The sequence below is a fragment of the Panthera pardus genome, unplaced genomic scaffold (assembly GCF_024362965.1).
Source record: "Panthera pardus isolate Hobbes unplaced genomic scaffold, ASM2436296v1 HiC_scaffold_13, whole genome shotgun sequence".
NCBI classification, from domain to species: domain Eukaryota; kingdom Metazoa; phylum Chordata; class Mammalia; order Carnivora; family Felidae; genus Panthera; species Panthera pardus.
Window position 1 is genome coordinate 13,934,929 of NW_026526688.1, and position 16,559 is coordinate 13,951,487.

At 40.0% G+C, this 16,559-nt stretch overlaps 1 protein-coding gene across 16 annotated transcripts in view; it reads left to right on the forward strand.

The window, feature by feature from the left end:
* TENM3 (teneurin transmembrane protein 3) overlaps positions 1–16,559 on the forward strand; it is a 1,270,502-nt gene that overhangs the window by 843,535 nt on the left and 410,408 nt on the right. For 12 of the 16 annotated variants that reach the window (XM_019422144.2, XM_019422148.2, XM_019422152.2 and 9 more), the window contains one exon: positions 59–337. The exons of the other annotated variants lie outside the window; for them this stretch is intronic. In XM_019422144.2, coding sequence (XP_019277689.1) covers positions 59–337 — 279 coding nt within the window. The remainder of the gene's footprint in view (positions 1–58; positions 338–16,559) is intronic. 16 annotated transcript variants of the gene reach the window in all.

Here is a 16,559-nt window from a genome sequence, read left to right on the forward strand (position 1 = left end):
AGAAGAAGAAAATGAAACGTGTACTCACTAGTTGTTATCTTTTTTTCCCCCTAATTAGGACAGAATTTTACCCTAAGGCAGTTAGGAGTTTGTGAACCAGCAACTCGAAGAGGACTTGTGTTTTGTGCGGAAATGGGGCTCCCCCACAGAGGTTACTCTATCAGTGCAGGGTCAGATGCTGATACTGAAAATGAAGCAGTGATGTCCCCAGAGCATGCCATGAGACTTTGGGGCAGGGGGGTCAAATCAGGCCGCAGCTCCTGCCTGTCAAGCCGGTCCAACTCAGCCCTCACCCTGACAGATACGGAGCACGAAAACAAGTCAGACAGTGAGAACGGTAAGTACCATTTTTTGCTCTATAATGTTGGCCTTCAGAGCTGCTGTCTGTTTTAGTCAAATGTGGGGGCATGCTTCTCTTCCTTTCTTCTCTCCTCACATTTCTTCCTTCTCTTTCTTCCTTCTTCCTTTCTTTTGGTTCTAACGCAGTAGAACTCAAGAAGTGTCCTTGAATAATGCATTTTTTTTTTCCTGGAAAAAAATCAATATTCGACATCAGATGGTTAAATTATGCAAGCAGTCTATGATGTGTTAGCTATAGTTTTGAAAAACATTTTAATTATGTACAGAAAAAAAAAAAAAAGATTAGCTTTGACTTATCTTGGACCATGTCACCTGTTATTCTCTGTGGGGTAGCAAAGCCGGTGGTGATAAAGTTTACCCCAGAGCCAGCTTGTAATCAAAGATGTCTTTGTAGATTCCTCTTGAAGATATCTCAAAGTTGCAGAATCTTAGAATGGATGAGTGAGCACACAGAATAGTTTATTAACAGGGCTCAAGTGATTGAAGAACAAATTTGATCATGCTTTAAACTTACTGGTTGATGAGAGCCATTGAAATTTTGGTAAAGAGGGAGAGTGTGGTTTTTGATGTGCTTTGCGGACTGGATTATCATGCAGTCAAGTCCACACACAGAAATTGCATTGTAGGATATCCAAATAGCAGTGTTGCATACTGTAAGAAAGGTGTCTTTATAAATTATTGGGATTTTTTTCTTAGTGCCAATGCGGGATAATCACAACAGTTCATTTATATACAATAATAGCTTTAAAAGGAAACTTAATTTTTCGTCAGTATTGCTTTTAAGAAGAATTGGGGCGTCAGTGCCAACGTCCCAGACAACAAAAGGACATTTCTCTGTCGGCATTTAGTATTCACGGTGCCCTTGCTACTTTAATATAGTTATTGATGCTATGTGTGTATGATGCACCAGGAAGCAAGGAGAAAATTAAAATGGAGGAATTGCATGACATTTGAAAAGAAAGATGGTTGTTTCACCAACGGCGTTTCATTTGTATTACTTATTGACCCACTTTGTCAGCTTCGCTTTGCCATAGGAAGGCAGGTCTGTTCAGCTTTCCGTTTTAGCTGCCACAGGACGGAGTGGTGCCTAATGCTTTCACTCTTACCGGCTTCCCTTCGAGTCACACACAAAAAGTCTCAAACCGACTAACACAGGATCTTGTGTAGAATACTTCAGCGCGTCAAACCAAAGTCAAGATCGATTAATGATTCGCACTCACTGTATTCATTTTGGAAGTGTCAGTTTTTGATGGTGGCTGGCTTTATTCCAGCCCCAAACAGGAAACAAGGACGGTTCTTTCTGACAAAATGAGTCTTCGAATCAGGCTGCCGGCGTTTCTCTGAGCTAATCCACTCACCTCCGTAAAACCTGTATTTGTATCTGCTTTCACCGGGGATTCAGAAGTTCCTGACCTTAAATGCGTAAGCGTTGGTACAAACTTTGTTTCCTGTCTGTCCGAATCTTCAGGTACGATGGTTATATTCCAAAGTAGCACTCGGCATTTGATTTCCCTAAACTACATGATTAAAACTTATGGTAGTTGTAGAAAAGAATAGAACGTAGCAAGATGATGCATTCGTTTCTGATTATCTGCATTATATCCATAACCGTATCCGTTAAATATTGTCTCGTATCGGGTCAGGTTGTTCTTTCCACCCACAATCTTTGCGGCATCTTTATCCTTTCTAATGACAAATGTATCCTGTTAGAGCATCTGTATTCGTAAAACAGAAATGAAGTGTACGATTTTTAAAATTCTACACCTGCTGAAGCGATTTCACGGTGAATGCCCCAACACATGCCGTTTTTTGTTTTTTGTTTTTTTTTTCTTTTTGGAAAATCTAAAACTTACCAAATTTTCAGCTTTTAGTTAAGAGTATGAAATATCCAAATGGCAGGGAGGAGAGAAGGAAGACTGGGTTTCTCCCTACCACGGACCCTCACCATCTGCATGGACTGTCATTACGTAGAGGAGGTCCTCGCCTCCCCTGCTCCCTGGTAGACCTTGTTCGTGGAGTTCCGTCAAGGTGAGAGAAGGTGTGCTCTTTCCTGGCTCCAGGTGCTTGTTATGAAGCAGAATGAAGAGAGACAGGAAGAGGGTGTCAAGGGCCCTGCATCGAAATTCAGAACATTTGGTAGCATTTGTTGAGAGTAAACAGGTCAGCCAAGTTAAGAGTATAGAGTGTCAAAAACAATGTTTGTTGCGCTGGGCAAGGGATGACTTAAACTCGTGTTTACTCTTTTCCCCAAGGTTTGGCTGTGGTTGTTTTTAAAAAAAAAAAAAAACACAACAACAACAAAACACATTTTGATGGTCCAAGAAGTCCCAATGAGGTCAGCCTAGGGAAGAAAACAAAAGAGCAAATAAAACAGATATGGCCTCTGAAGGGACACTGGTTGTCGCGTAGATTTAATATGTACGGCCATAGGAGCATTTCAGATTAATTTCAGATTATTTGTTCTGAATTGTCACTGATCAGTCCGAAGGAGCAAGATTCCACTAAAAGGAATGAATTGCATTAAGAGGTGGGAAAGCATACTTTTCTGGGATAGGTAGCAGATCTTTTGAATTGTGGAATGAAACAAGAGTATGGAGGAATTTTTTTTTTTTTCTGATATCAAAACTATGGATATCTTTCTTAAGCCGAGTTGTAGGGAAAACTAGAATCCATAATCCTACACACGGCCTTCTAACATCCTTCTAAGCCGTATCCTCAAAACTGTTACGTAGTTTGCTGTTACTATTTCTGGTCAAATATTTCTAATATAAAATAAAAATAATTGAATTCTGTCCTCGGTTATTCTTCGCAGCTCTAAGTTTGAGAGGCTGTTGATTTTTCCAGTGATATCTTTCTTTGCTTTTCATTATTTTAAGTGTCTAATATCATTCACTGCACTAGCTTCAGATGCATCTTTGGAAGTTCCATTATATCACTCTAGGTCGAAACAAGAAGGACATGTGAGAAATAACTCACCAAAATGAAACGAATTTAGGAACCAGACATTGCCTTGTTTTCATCCGGTTTAGCACTGGAGTTTTCGTTGACTGTTTTCATCATTTGAAATAACTGTGAATAGGCTCTTTTCCCCAGAAAACTGTTATTCAACATTTGTAAAATTATGCAAGCCAAGTGCCCGATGTTCTAGTTGAAACTTCAAAGAAGAGTGTAGTCACTAAAAGGGATTAGGTTTCATTTATTTATTGATAAAGAGGCCAACAGTTCAAGTTAAGAAGGCGCTAGAACGGCTGTGAGGCTAATGAAATTTTGATGGTCTGAGCATCCCACAAGAGGAAAGGAACATTCGGACCATGTCACACGTCTCCATGTTAGCAGAGATTCAAAACAAGTGATAAAATTTATTCTTTTGCAAAACTAACTCTTCACCAACCACAGGGATTTGAAGTTAAAAAAGCATTTAGGGGAAAGAATTTTTTTTTTCCGGTATATTGAGTTAACGTATGCAATTCCAAATGTTGATCTTGTTCTGAGTTAAGGATATGGGAGAAGACCGTTCTAGACACATAGTGCTTGCTGTGGTCGTTCTCCTCATTCTCCAGCCAGATACTGGTGGGTGAGTGGTTTGTGGTCACCTACTAAGCCGCCGTTCTGGTAAGCTGTTGAGAGGTGACAAAATAAACGTGATGAGTCGCCCTCAGCAAAGGTAGAATTACCAGTATGCTCTGGGTTGTTTTAAGCATCTTTCCTGTCTCTGCTGTATTGTTAAAAGACCCCCGGCTGAATTTCCGCTCTCCAGCTTTGCAGGTAATCTGATCTCAGTTACAACTGTCTATTTAAATGTCAGGAACAAAGGACTTTTTTTTTTCCCCCCCAAGACATCAACCTTTAAGCTTTAAAAATGTTTGTTTGTGCATCTTGTCCCAGAAGAAGCCAAAACATAGAACATCCTTTGTCGTCCGGCGGTGCGGCATCATGAAAGGTGCCTGGGTTTAGAATCACACTGGTCAAGGTTTCAGTCTCTTCTTTCAGCAGCTGCGACTCTTGGCTCCCCAATCACCCGGAGCTGGAGTTCCCAACTTTCCCCTCTCTGCCTCCTCGTCTTTGGGGGTACTGCAGTCCCAGAGGTGCGGTGCTGTCCTGCTGAGGTCCTCGTCTTGGTTCATCTCCCTCTCTCCGTAGTCTCTTATGCCCCTTGGAAAGCCATGACCTTTGAAGTTAGACCAGGAGGAGCTGGCACTCCTCTTCCGCCTCATTGTCATCCTGGACCTCGAGGGCCTCCACTGAGGGATGGTTGAGGACATGTCGTCAGGGGGCAGATCACCTGGGTTTGCATGGGTCCCACCACCTCTGCGCTGTGTGACCTTGAACAAGTTAGTTGACCTTCCTGTGCTGCAGTTTCCACAGGGGTAAAATAGAGAAAATGGCACATAGCATATAGTCCGTATAGGGCTGTTGTAAGGATTAAACGAGTTCAGATCTACAGAGCTCATCGTGTGCCTAGAACACTGACGTCGAGTGAGTGCCCAAAAGTGCGCGTTCTTATCCTCCGTAAAAAGTGGACAATTATGTCTCCTTCCTAAGAGGTGATGGGGATTGAGTTAGATAAGCATCATCAAGTTACCTCCACCGTTTTGGCCCACAGCGAATCCCCCCTCCTACCCACCCCCGCCTCTTTTTACTCTCTCTCTGTCTGCATTAGTTTTGTACGTGTGTCGAGGGGAGGGAGGGCTAGTGGTCTCCAGAAAAGGCACTGATAATTTGCATACTCTGGTGTTCCTGTCGCCATTTATTGACTCTTTTATTTTCCTCCCAAACCCCACATCCTTTTTAATTTACTGTAATTAAATGAATGTACGTTGAATGGTGCCGATAATTAGTCTGATGGCTGTAGACTTCAAAGACTTTTAGCCTGCTCCTTCCCCTCCTGGCCAAAGGAAATTTCAAAAGTAGTGTTTCCCTCAAAGGCATGTTACTTAGACAGCCAGTCAATTAAAAGGCAATTACCTGATGCTCATCAGTTCACACGATAAAATAAATCATTCCTGAAAGACTTTATTTCTCACCTGGGGTCTTAGCAATATACCTGTTGTAGGACCTCACTGCTGCCACACTCATTGTGCATGATCCTGAAGTTTTAAGGGCTAATTTGGCTGACAAAGAGGGTAGAGCAGTAAAGTGCAATATTTTTAGGTGAAATAGATACTTTGTGCAGCTAAAATACTTCAAGGAACCAGTTGTCCTTGGGAATACTGTTTTCATTTTTGAAACATTTATTTATCTTAGAGAGAGCGAGAGCACGAGCAGGGGAGGGGCAGAGAGAGGGAGGCAGAGGATCCGAAGCAGGCTCCCTGCTGTCAGGGCAGGGCCCAACGCAGGACTTGAACTCACACACCATGAGATCATGACCTGAGCCACCCAGGCGCCCCAGAATTCCATTGCCTCAACTTTACCCACGAACCTTTCAGCCTACTTTGGAAATTGATTTTACGAATTAGGATGGAATTCTGTTGCCACAGGAAATAAATACTTCAGCGTTATTCTAATTTTATGAGATTTTACTACACATACTAAACTATAATTTGCATATAAATTCCATTATGGGCTCTCTTCTGGCATGTAATGGTCACTTTTGGCGTGTTCTACCGTTGTAAATTATATTTTATGTTTTAGGTGCCCTGGGATGTCAGAAACAGCAAAAGTCAGATGCTGTATACTTGCTAAATCAAGCTCAGAATTAGAGTGCTGCTTTGCAGAGTCCAGTCAAATAGTTTCGAATATATAAAAGTAATTATATTGCCTTGATATGTATACATTTATGGTTTAATAGCGACTTGCCATTCTCTTCACAAAAGCTTCCCTATTTCACTTTGAAGAATGAGATACGTTTATTTCGTGGATGTGGTACAGGTCACCGGAGCAAATAAAGCTATGATGTGAATTTTTTTTTTATAAATTTAGTGTTCTGACACACTAATTAAGGAGGCTCTAAAGTATACCAACTTTGTTGCTGTGACCTAAGTATTTATATATATGTGTATTTTCCAGTCTAAGAGGATTTTCAGAACCTCTTGGCTGTTTGCTACTTTTCACATGACTATTGCCATTTCTGCAGACTTCAATTTGTGCTTTAAGTATTGTTCAGAGCAGGTGGACTAGATGCTCTCTCTGTTTATAGTCTAAATGTTCTTTTCATTGTAGAGTCAAAATCAAAGTAAAGCGTACTAGGCACATATCAAAACTGATGATGTGTGCTATTTTGATTTTTGAATGTGTTTTTGATATCCTTGAAAAATCACAGTGGTAGCAGGAAGATTGTTTTAATTAATGAATTGAACGGCAGCAAATGCTGAATCAGGTTTATTGATGTAATTATCACTGAAATAGAAAAATTGAGTGTTAGAGCCATAGAACCTTAGTGGATTTGCCATTCTGTGGGTATTCAAGTGTTTGAAAAGCAACTAACTGGGGGTTTTCTTGGTGCTACTTAAAGAATATTCTTCCCAAGTCATAATAATTCTGTTTATCAACATTATACACACATGCAAGTATAAACGTGAAGACCTTATACATTATTTACTGAGTAGTGTGAACAATGGTTTTACTACCTTGAAGTTTTTTTATATTTATCAGTGGATTTGAGATAATTTTCCATAATGAGTAGACTGTACAGAAACTAAAGGCAAAATCTTTTTTTTTTTAAGTTTATTTATTTATTTTGAGAGAGAGACATGAGAGGGGCAGAGAGAGAGGGGGAGAGAGAGAATCCCAAGCAGGCTTCCCACTGTCAGCACAGAGCCCGCCCCAGGGCCTGAACCCATGAACTGTGAGATCATGACCTGAGCCAAAACCAAGAGTCAGGCATTTAGCCCACCGAGCCACCCAGGGGCTCCTAAAAAATGCAAAATCACTTTAAAATGCATATTGAAATTCCTACAAATGCGTATAAATTTGAGAAAAGGGCTATTAAAAATGTCTTATGAGTAGTACCTTGACTTTACATATCGTCGCACAGACAGCGCACTTGGGTGGCTCAGTCGGTTTCGGCTCAGGTCCTGAGCCTGATCTCATGGTTCGTGGGTTTGAGCCCCACATCAGGCTCTATGTTGATGGCACGGAGCCTGCTTTGGATTCTGTCTCCCTCTCTCTCTCTCTCTGCCCCTTCCCTGCTCGCTCCCTCTCTCTCTCTCTATTTCTATCTCTCTTAAATAAATAAACATTAAATATTGTCACACAGAAACTGAAAAGTGAACACAGTTTAGATGTGACTTTTTGAACTGATTTCTTACTTACTATGCCAACTACATCTTCCCTCAATGAACAGTAAATGCTGGGTATTGTACCAGGTGCTGGAAAAACAAAAAGGAGTAAGAAGTCATCCCCAACTTCGAGAGACTCATAGGCTGAGTGGACCAACGGGCTTGGATTTTAATGTGGTAAATGGTATTAGCACACGATATGCAAAGTCAGTGTCAGCACAGAGAAGATTGTTGCCAACAGAGATTGAGGGTGGGAGAGAAGAGGGAGGAAGAAGGAGGTGGCTTTGGAATGCAGGCTCGAAGATGTATAGAAATTCAAGACGTAGGTAGAGCAGCAAAGGAGAAGGGATAAAATCTGTAGGGACTCTTCTGAGAGCCATGGGCTGTTTGGTACCGGGAACACAGGATGTGGGGAGGTGAGTGATGATTTGCGGCGGTGCAAGCTGCCCCAAACCATATTTGCAAACGGCCACGCGGCCATGTTAAGACATCTGTCCTTTTTCCTGAAGGTGATGGAGAGGCTCTGAGGGATTTTCGTGCAGAGTAATATTACAGTCCTATTTACAGTCTACGGAGCACTCTGAAAGCAGTCCCGAAAGTCGACTGTCTTCCCCACAGGGAGTGAGATCTGTAGGGGCTCGGCTCTGTCCACCATTTCATCTCTGTACTCATCTTGCCCAGTGCCTGAGCCTGGAGGTACAGTGTTTGCTGAGCAAAGACGCAGTGGGCTTGTAGGTCGAACTTGAAAGCAAATGGGCCAACCAGGTAGTAGTATAATTATCAGAGTGAGAAGATACACAAGTTTAAACCAAGAACTAGGCAGGAGAGGAAGACTGATTGAAATAGAAAGCATCAAGAGTTGAAGATTTATTCATCGTGCTGGGATTAGGGACGTTTAAAAAGACCCTGTAATGTGGAAGAACAGTACGATCCCAGCAATGGTATAATTCAAGTTGGAGGTTAAAGTATATTGTTTGTCGTAGAGTTAGTAAGTCAGACATGAACGGGTTGTATTTAAGGTGTCTGGGGACACCAAAGTTCAATAATCTATTAGGCAGTTATACATAGAGTAAGAAAATTCAAGTAGATTTTGTTTAAAAACATTTACCTTATAATCCATATCATTGCAGTGCAAGCCATGTGGCAGAATTAAAAGTGTCCCCAAAAGCAAACCTTGAGTCAAGAGGAGAACGGAAGGTTAAGTCCTGAGTTCACCAATATGTAACATAAAGGCTTAAAGGGAGTACCCATGAAAGAGACAAAGGAGGACCCTCCACAGAGATAAAGAGAAAATCAGCAATCTGTTCACAGGAGACAAGAGAGAGTGGGGATGGGAAGCGAGAGAGGGTCTAAACTTCCAAAAGTCTAGTGAGTCAAGTGCAGAGATACCCTTTGGACTGCACACGAGGTTATTCATTTCTGTGTAGGGGGCACGGTGGTCAAATTGCAGTGGGAGGGCATAAGAACAGAAACCTAAAAATATGGCACCAACAAGTGTTGATCATTCTTTCCAAAGACAGAAGGGAGGTAGGCTGGCAACCCCTGAGATACACAGAGGCAGAGGTATTTTTATGTCGGAGGACATTTCAGCCTCTTTATAAGGAAAAGGAAGGAGCCATCCAGCAACGAGAAGGGGAACAGAGAGATTAGGGAACATTGATAATTTGGCCTCTGAGGGATGTTGAGTAAAGGGATCTTGGAAATACAAATTTATGTCACTGCGAATCTCTCAAAGCGTTTTATCGTTTAAGGTACTCTTCATCTTAAAACTGTGTGTGCATGATAAGTTTTGGGTTTGTTATAGAAAAGGTACACTTAAAAAAGGCAAACTTCGATCTGTATTGATTAGAATCATGCAAATGGCAAGTCGGTGTAGTATAAGTTGATGATAGCTGACGGAATTGAGACTCTGTGTCATCAGAAGGTTTGGGGGAAAGTACATTCTTATTCAAAATTGATGCTTTATTTCAGGTAGTTCTATAAAACCGTAAGTACAGACACACACACACACACACACACACACACACACACACACCCAGAATCCAGTGGAAAACAGGTAGTTATTGACTTCGGAGCCTGACCTAACAGGACTGTTCTCCGTACTCTTCCAGACACATAGGTAACTTCTTTCTTTTCCTTATCCTTTCCTTTGCTTAAGAAACGTGCGTGTTTATAAACTTAAAATTGTATAACGAGATTTGATCATTAATTAATACTCTCAAGGCATTATCAAACATTTATTTTTAAAAATCACATCCAGAAGGGGGCCAGAAAGCCATATCACAAGAGATATGTCCAAGAAAAAAAAAGAAAAAAGAGAAATACGCTATAAAGCGCCAGAGTGGAAGTTATTACCTGTATGTTGCAGTTTGGAAGATGGTGACCCTGTGAGATGATTATTCAGACTAAACTGAATAATTGATTTGTCTTAATTAGTTAATATCAAAGTAATCCGTAGGAAGTAGGCTTGATCTTCCAACTGGTTTTTATAGGGGTGTTAAAGTTCACAAAGAGAGATCTTAAAATTTTGACATACAGCAGCTGGAGATTCCTGGGGGATTTGAAAGTGCTTGAACGAAATGTCAGTTGCTGCAGAACACAAGTATAAAACATTCCCTTATAATGGACTGCGTCTCATTTACTGTGGCTGGTGCACCATTGTATAGATTGTAGGGTACAAAATATTCTCATAGGTGCTTATTCGTTGTTCAAATGAACCTCTTTAAAAAGCTTAAGACTTCAGATAATCATTAGAATTTTTTAAACATTCAATCATTGTTTGCATTGTACTATCTCAATAACCAAGTAAAATGATAGGTCATGACAGACATGATAAAAATGAAACTTTAGATCGAACAAATTTAAGTATAAAATATCATGAGTGTTTAAATTCATGCCCTTAATGGATCTATTTTAGTTACTTTGCATCGCATGGTCATTGGACAGTGCAGAGAAGCAAATGGGTAGTATGAACGAGTTTTTATTTTGGTATTTACGCTTTTATTCTTTTCTGTGTGTATACTTTTCAAAAACTAAAACTACAATTTCTGTTTTTACTGAAGTCACTCCATGTTATCAGACATTCTTCTACAACATAATATTTTTCCATGCTAAGCTTTACTGTAATTTGTTTAACAGACCCACTACTTTTGGACGTGTAGGTTGTTTGAAATTTCCCTGTTATAAATTGTGTTGTAGTAACTATCCTAGTGGCTAAATCCTTGCCCCGAATTCTGTTACTACCTTAGGATAAATTCTTGGAAGTGGGATCTCAGAGCCAAAGGGTACATACAATTTAAAGCTTTTGATAGCCCCTGTCAAAGTGCCCTGCAAAAAAAACTTGTATCAATTTATACTCCCACCAGCGGTACAAAAAAGTGTCTTTTTCCACAAGCCATTGACAACAGACGTTGCCATGCTTTAACATGATGGCAACTTGATAAAATATAGCATCTTACTGTTGTTGGAATTTATATTCATTTGATTGATAGTTTGAATATATTCTCATGTATCTGTATACCGGTTTAGTTATGTTTGTATTTCTTCTTTTGTGAATTGCCAGTTCATGCCCTTTGTCCATTGTTCTATCGAGGTATATGAAGAAACGGATATTCTAGGACGTAAGGAAAGTGAGAGTGGAATTCAAGGACACCAGGACACTGACACTTCCCCCCTAACCCCGCCCCGCCCCGCCCCGGGTGTACATGCAGCCTTAATGAGAGGGTTTGGTTGTAGGAAGACCTGATATGTATAAACGTCTCCTTAAATGGGGGCCTTCTGCTCGGAGAGATAGGTGTAGGCTTCATAAGCGTAATGAGTAGAGATGCCAATTCTATGGATCAAGTGTAAGGTCCTCCGGTCTAGCAGGACCCTGCCTTGCTTAAATAGCTGCACACTCTTTGTTAGAGATTCTAAGTGCCAAGAAAATCTGCATCTTCTCCAGCTCGGCAAAGCAGATTCATTTCTACCGAGTTTCTGCCTCCTTCTCAAATAAATTTTAAAAGGCAATGGTAGCAGTAAGAGGTAAATCTTTTTTCATCAATCCTTAGCCTGATGGGAAAGATGCAGTAGAGAGAGGTAGCTATAATATATATATATATATATATATATATATATATTTTTTTTTTTTTTACTTAGAGAATTTCAAGTGCTTTCTTATAATAAGAATGTTAATAATTCTTTGTCTCTTTTGAGATATTTAGATCCTAATCTTTTGCAAGTGTTTTGTTTAGCTAGAGTTTAAGATATTGTTTCTATAAAGATTTTTTTAAAGAAAGCTTTTAAAATATAGTCAAGTCATTTACATTATTTACTTGTGTTTGCGCGTGTGTGTGCGTGTGTGTGCGCTTAGATATGTTGGCTTTACCCCTAGAGCAAATTACCGTTTCTGGTTTCTTCCTTTTTAAAATATTTCTTTTTATTTACCTTCAGTCAATCTAAATGTTGTTCAGTATAGTCTGTGGCGTAGGGATTTCAACTGATTGTCTTCACACGATTCATTTTTGTAAATGTCATTTAATTTAATTAGGGGATGCTTCATGATGTCTAATAAGTACATACTAATATACTTAAATTTTGGCAATGAGACGTCGGTGAAAAATTGTACCGTTAAACCTTTGCAATGAAATAGGAAAAGATTTATGAAATTCCTTATATAAAGAGTAGTTTTTAGATACTAAATACAGGTTTGGTCATTTTTTGAGACGTCTAGAATGCTAACTAAAAAGCAACATTTTGGGGAATACACAATTAGCCCAGGTAGCAGTGCAGTATGTAACCTATAGGTATTGCAAAAAATGTAGTAATAGAAAAACAGAATGCAATAGGCTTATGGAAGTCATATATAATGTCACAAGCAGTTACTGAGATCTATTTTTCAGTAAAAAATAAAGCATTCATCCTGCGAAAAGTTAGGATTTATTGTATTCTGTGAACATCCTTATATCAAATATTTTGAGAGATATTTGGGGGGAATAAATTATATCTTTTGCTTTCAAGCTAATAGACTTGGAGATACAGGGCTTTACAACGAAGAAACAATTAGAAGGCAAAGCGGCAAGATGAAATACATTATTGCTCAACTGCACATTGAGAAGAGAGAAGCAATCAAGATTCAGAAAAGGATTTTGCAGAAATTTTAGGATTTAAGCAGGACTTGGAAGGTGGTAAAGTACGTTTAAGTGTATCAGAAGCGTGGGCCACGCTTACTTACAGTTGGGACAGCTTGAGGAAATGCTTGGAATCAATAAGGGGAATCATGGGGAGGCCACCCCATCTAGAAGAATCCTCCTGGGAAGCAGTGGAGAGTAAAGTTGACAGGGAAATGGAATTGATTTATGAAGAACTGTAAATGTCAGGCTGAAGGTCTAAGCTTGTCGCTGTGGATAGTGTCTGTCCTGCCCATGTCCTAAAGCGGACTTGAGACATGACGGACAGATGATTTCAAGGCAGACTTGGAACTGATGAGCCAGGGTCCCATATGAACCAGCAATGGGCTGGTTGTGAACAGGGAGGAAGGAACAAGTCGTAGTGCTGTTGATGGGGTTTGCAAGGTGGGAAAGGAAGATAACGAGCCAAACAGGACTCCCAGCATGTGAGTTCAGAACCTGGAAGAACGTTGCCATCATAGAAAAGGGGGGGAGGGCCAGAGAAAGATCAATAAAATAGACTTTCATCTGCACGATTACGTAAAATCATAGTGCGAAAGAGTTCACGCTGCGGTTTGGGAGACAGTAAACGGTATGTAAAAGATGTTCTTGAAGACTAAAAATAAATGTGGATTTAAGGGACTATGCAGTGGTTTTATTAGAAAATTAGATGGACAGTGGATAATAGTAGATCTAGTTCAGACTTAAAGAGAAAGTGATTTCTCCATATTTCCTGAGCCATGCATCAGCCAGGACATTCAGTGATCGTTCGTTATCCCACAAGAACACGGCTACTAATGTGCACTGATTTGCTTCCAGAGGAGGGGCTCAGCACCTCAAGAGCAAAGTCTGAGAATATCCCCGTATGTTTTAGTCGCTTCCTGCAAATCTCAAAGCAATCACCACGTGAAACAGATTGCCCGTACCCTTGATTTGGTGTTTATCTTCACCTCAGCCATCATGAAGGTTTTGCAACTGATACATTTTCCATGGGAACCACGGGAGAACACCAGGACCTGTGTCGGGGTGATGCAAAGAAGGAGGCTGCAAGGTTATTCGCAATAAACCGTATTCTGCTTCCACCTGTGGGTCTCAGTTCTGATAAAGATTTTAAAGCAGGATGGCTGAGTTCTGGAGATAGCTTGGCGAAGTCACAGCAGTTGTCCTGACCCTTGGCCAGTGGGCCCCTCAATGACATAAAGGCAAAGGATTTATATTCCATTAGTTGTCACTCTTCCCATTTGCATCTTTTAAGGGTCTGGATGTTAACTTCCCGGTTTCACCATTCGCACACTGAGTGTACTTACTGTTTTTTTTTCTCCAAATATTAAGAGATTGATGCAGATGGTCCAAAGGGGAACTTGGGCTACAGCATTTCTTTAAAGTGTCGTCATACCTTTTACCTATCTTTTGCGAGATTGATTGCTAGAAGGATAAAAACTACTGAAAAGAAATCTACATGGAGGTGAACGTTTGAGCTTTAAGGGATAAGAATATTGATGATATATACCCATGAGTTTGGGTTGCTTTTCCCGTATTTCAGGTAGTTTGTACTGAATGTATCACTCATGGATAGTTGATAGCTGTCAGGTAAGACTCCTTTTCCTGAAGAAACAATCAAAAGAGTGAGAGTTTAGATTGATTCTCTCCTTGAAATACAATTCTTATTCTATTTGAATTAGAAATCTTCAGCCACAACAATCCTCTTACCCCAACCAATTCTGGTTCCGCTATTAAGATGTCATTCGTTTCTGGAACAGTTTGTATTCTCTACCAAATCCTTTGACTTCCCATAGAGAGTGTCATTACTGTGCAGAAACGAAGTGACACTTCCAATGAAAATTGCTAAGGATTTTGTCTATGAGTATTATTGTTATTGGTCTTTGGAAAAACCATTATATGAGAATCTGATGGCAGAGTAGGAGTTTGATAGAGTTATGGGCAGAGGCAGGGATACATTTTTGATTTTTATTGAGTACCTATTATATTCGATCTATTACCCTCTAAGTTTAGCATTATTATCCCTATTTTACCAATGGAAAGAAACTTAAGGCTTAGAGAATCCAAATGTCATGCTAAGGTCTCACAGATACTAAACGACAAAGCCAAGATTCAAGCTGCTGTTTGATTCCCAAACCCACGGTAGCACACTGCCTACTCTTGAGTGGAATCTATCGGTACCAGACAATTGTAGAGTGTAGGTCCCTCGGATCACGTACTTTTCAAAGAGAAGGACAAATCCTTGCCAGTGTAAATGTCGTCCTTGTCACCATAAGCTTCTGTGTAGTTAGATTTATTTCACACTTCTTAGTTTAAGATGTAATTCTACTATATTTAGAAGAGAGTTTCATAGGTGCAGTGATAATGACACTTGATTAGAAGTACAGAGATCTGATTTCTTATTCTGGCTCTATAATTAAGTCATTGCTTGACCTTGGACCATTCACCCAATGTCTTTGGGTCTGAGTTTCTGCAAACGGTGTCTTCTTATTAAACAGTTTTTAAAATATGCATTGTTTTGTCTTTGGTTAACACTACAAAGCTAATATTGCTAAGTTTTCTCTTGAGGATTTCCCACAAGGGACAGAAGTCATCATGTTGGGTTAGGATAGGTCTAGCAAAGTGATGATATGAAGCATAAAAGCCTAATAAACCACCTAAAGTAGCAGGAAAAATTAGATTTATTATTTGCATCAATCAAACATAATCCAAGCTTCCTTTGCTTGTTCGAATGTCTGTGAGAAGTATTCTGTCTCCAAAGAATGAAACTATGGCCCTTGAACTAATACAATATGCATTGTTGCCTACGAAGTTCTGTTATCTTTTGTTTTGTTTTGACTAACATTCCATCTATATTACTCGTGTCATCTCAGATTCCTAAAATAAATTTGATTCAGTGCTGAGTCCTTTCTAAATAAACATTAAGAATTCTGTGGTATTTTATAAGTGTAGAAAATATGCTTAGGGGGCGCCTGGGTGGCGCAGTCGGTTAAGCGTCCGACTTCAGCCAGGTCACGATCTCGCGGTCCGTGAGTTCGAGCCCCGCGACGATCTCGCGGTCCATGAGTTCGAGCCCCGCGTCAGGCTCTGGGCTGATGGCTCGGAGCCTGGAGCCTGTTTCCGATTCTGTGTCTCCCTCTCTCTCTGACCCTCCCCCGTTCATGCTCTGTCTCTCTCTGTCCCAAAAATAAATAAAAAACGTTGAAAAAAAAATAAAAAAAAAAATAAAAAAAAAAAAGAAAATATGCTTAGTAGTGATATTCAAGGAAAAAATCTTTTTAAATATCTTGCCATACCTAGCAAGTAGGCACTTAATGTTTATCGGTGAATACAAAAATAACTGAGATGACCTAAATATTTCAATAAATCTTTCATACAATGATAATTGGTCTGTTTTAACCAACAAAAAACAGGCACCATTTCTCTTTCTCTTTCATGTACTTTTTAAAGGGGGAAGATTTGGTTTGTTTTGACTATGGTCATACTCGGTTTCCATATATGATCATTCCTACCCCCAAATTTCCCCATGTATTATTATCTGTGTCTTTCTTGAGATACTACAGACTCTCAAAACACAATGTGGCTCAGGGTGTTATTTCACTGGACTAACGTTCCCGTGATTACCTGCCTGTTTCTAGAGGAAATGATCTGTGCAAATCACTTCTGCGTTGTGTTGCAAAAGGACCTGCCGGATAATTGAATTTCATAATCGTAAGTCTGACCGAGGCCTTAGGAGACATTAGTTCTGTTCTCTGTCAGGCAGCTTAGAGAGAGACGTGCCTGAGGTAGGTATCACAGTTTTCCTGACTTTACCCCTTTTTCTGTGTTTACCTGG